At 41.0% G+C, this 2,578-nt stretch overlaps 1 protein-coding gene across 1 annotated transcript; it reads left to right on the top strand.

The window, feature by feature from the left end:
- Positions 1-451: 451 nt before the first annotated feature.
- On the top strand, positions 452-1,153 carry LOC119418045 (gap junction Cx32.2 protein-like). The gene has a single exon (XM_037685291.1). It carries the CDS (start codon positions 452-454, stop codon positions 1,151-1,153), a length of 702 nt encoding a protein of 233 aa, XP_037541219.1.
- The last annotated feature ends 1,425 nt before the right edge of the window (positions 1,154-2,578 follow it).

Consider the following 2,578-nt stretch of genomic DNA (forward strand, 5'->3'; position numbering starts at 1 on the left):
TGTGCTGTCACAGCAGCGCCCTCTAGCAACAAGAAGTAAAATCATCCATAGAACTATAAGAACACATCTCAGCCCAAACAACCTCATTCACTTTAAATTATAATGACAAATGGTAAACCAAATTAAATCATGTTAAATGGCAAGACCTTAAATACCTACGTTTAAAAAAAGGGTCGTATCTGGTTCTCCACAAATATTTGGCACTCAGAAGAAAATCTGAGATTTGTTTCATTCTGAGTTAGCGTGAGTGTCAAACATCACACTGTACTTTGTCTAATGTGCAAGTTGTTCAAACCCATCACCTTGATTTCCTCTATTATTAGAGAATGTGTCCCATGACCATTAACCTAGATGTAAACCCAACCCAGGACCCCTTGCCATGAGGTTAGCCTTAGTCAGAGTTCATCTGAAGTGTCTAAGGATTCTGTCTTCTCTTCTATAGGGTGTCATCATGGGGGAGTGGTCCTTTCTCTCTGCGTTGCTGGACAAGGTGCAGTCCCACTCTACCGTGTTTGGGAAAGTGTGGATGAGTGTTTTGTTCCTCTTCAGGATTTTTATCCTGGCTGCTGGTGTGGATCATATATGGGGAGATGAACAGGCAAACTTGAAATGCAACACCATCACCCCGGGTTGTCTGAACGCCTGCTACGACCATTCATTTCCTCTGTCCCACACACGTTTCTGGGTCCTCCAGATACTTACCGTGTCCACACCGACGCTCATGTACCTGGGACACGTACTGCTGGTCATGCGCCAAGAAAACAAGATGAGAAAACGCCCCCAGCAGAAAACTGACACCAAGTTCAATAAAGTTCCAAAGTATTCAGATGAAAGAGGCAGAGTGGAGCTCAAGGGCATCTTGTTGGTCAGCTATATGCTACAGTTGGTCTTCAAGACCTTGTTTGAAGTCTCGTTCATCGTAGGTCAGTACTATCTCTACGATTTTATTCTTATGCCAAAAAATCTCACATGTTCTGAAAAGCAGAAGCCGTGTAAAGGACTAGTAAACTGCTATATCAGTCGTCCCACCGAAAAATCAGTCTTCATCGTTTTCATGCTGGTAGTCGCCGTCTTCTCAGTGCTTCTCAACATTATCGAGATGTTGCACCTGATGGTCTTACAGGTGAAGAACAGGAAGAGGAGAAGCACCTGATTCCACATCAGATCTACCATCTCAACAGAGCAAACCCCAGTTCAGAGAGGACGGGTCCATCTTGAACTGCTGGTCAAATGAAGCTTTCTGAAGCATCAAAGCTTCATTTCTCCAAACTTTTTAACAAATATGAAGCTTGAATCTGAAGTAGCTGCTTCATTAAGACTGTCCACAGACAGCTGAGCTGTCAGCTATATGGGATCCTTCTGTCTGACAGCAGGCAACTGTTTGAGTAAAATAAGAACAATGTGTATTTGATTAATAAATATTTCTGATGAATTGTTCCTTGTTTAAACGTGTCATGTCTCTGCATGATCAGAAATTATGCCAAGGTGCAGGAAAACAAGGAATTTATTTGAATGCGAGTCAGACAATTGTAAAGAACTAGTGGGGCGTAAAAACATGTTTGTCACACAAAGAGGAGTATTTATGTGTCTATGAAGTTACCGGGGGTGGGGTACAGATCAGCCAGCGGCGCACTTCTGAGACTGAGGCATTTCCAACTTTACACGTTTAAAAATATAATTACTGTAAACATACAGACACTCAGGAGCTTGACAGAACTTAGAGGTCCATTTGTGAAAGAGTTAATATGAAGGAAACGAGTTGCTGCACATCAGCAGTTTCAGCCGTGGTGTGGGGAAATTTAATATATCAGGGCATCATGTGGACAAGGATGTCTCATTCAACTGGCATGGACAGGCTCAGGGACAACTTTATGTACAACTTTACTTCGTACAACTTTACACAGCTCTTTATGGACATATATGTGATGATGTACAAACCAGATTCTAAAAAAGTTGGGACACTAAACAAATTGTGAATAAAAACTGAATGCAATGATGTGGAGATGGCAAATGTAAATATTTTATTCGTAATATAACATAGATTACGGATCAAAAGTTTAATCTGAGTAAATGTAACATTTTAAAAGAAAAATATGTTGATTCAAAATTTCAGTGTCAACAAATCCCAAAAAAATTGGGACAAGTAGCAATAAGTGGCTGGAAAAAGGAAATTGAGCATGTAACGAACAACTGGAAGACCAATTAACACTAATTAGGTCAATTGAGAACATGATTGGGTATAAAAAGAGCTTCTCAGAGTGTCAGTGTCTCTCAGAAGCCAAGATGGTAAGAGGATCACCAATTCTACCATTGTTGCGCAGAAAGATAGTGCAGCAATACCAGAATGGTGTTACCCAGCGTAAAATAGCAAAGACTTTTAAGTTATCATCATCAACCGTGCATAACATAATCAAAAGATTCAGAGAATCTGGAACAATCGCTGTGCGTAAGGGTCAAGGCCGTAAAACTCTACTGGATGCTCGTGATCTCCGGGCCCTTAAACATCACTGCACCTCAAACAGGAATGCCACTGTCAAGGAAATAACAGAATGGGCTCAGGAATACTTCCAGAAAGCAT

This window comes from Nematolebias whitei, chromosome 12 (genome assembly GCF_014905685.2).
Source record: "Nematolebias whitei isolate Nwh7 chromosome 12, NemWhi1, whole genome shotgun sequence".
NCBI classification, from domain to species: domain Eukaryota; kingdom Metazoa; phylum Chordata; class Actinopteri; order Cyprinodontiformes; family Rivulidae; genus Nematolebias; species Nematolebias whitei.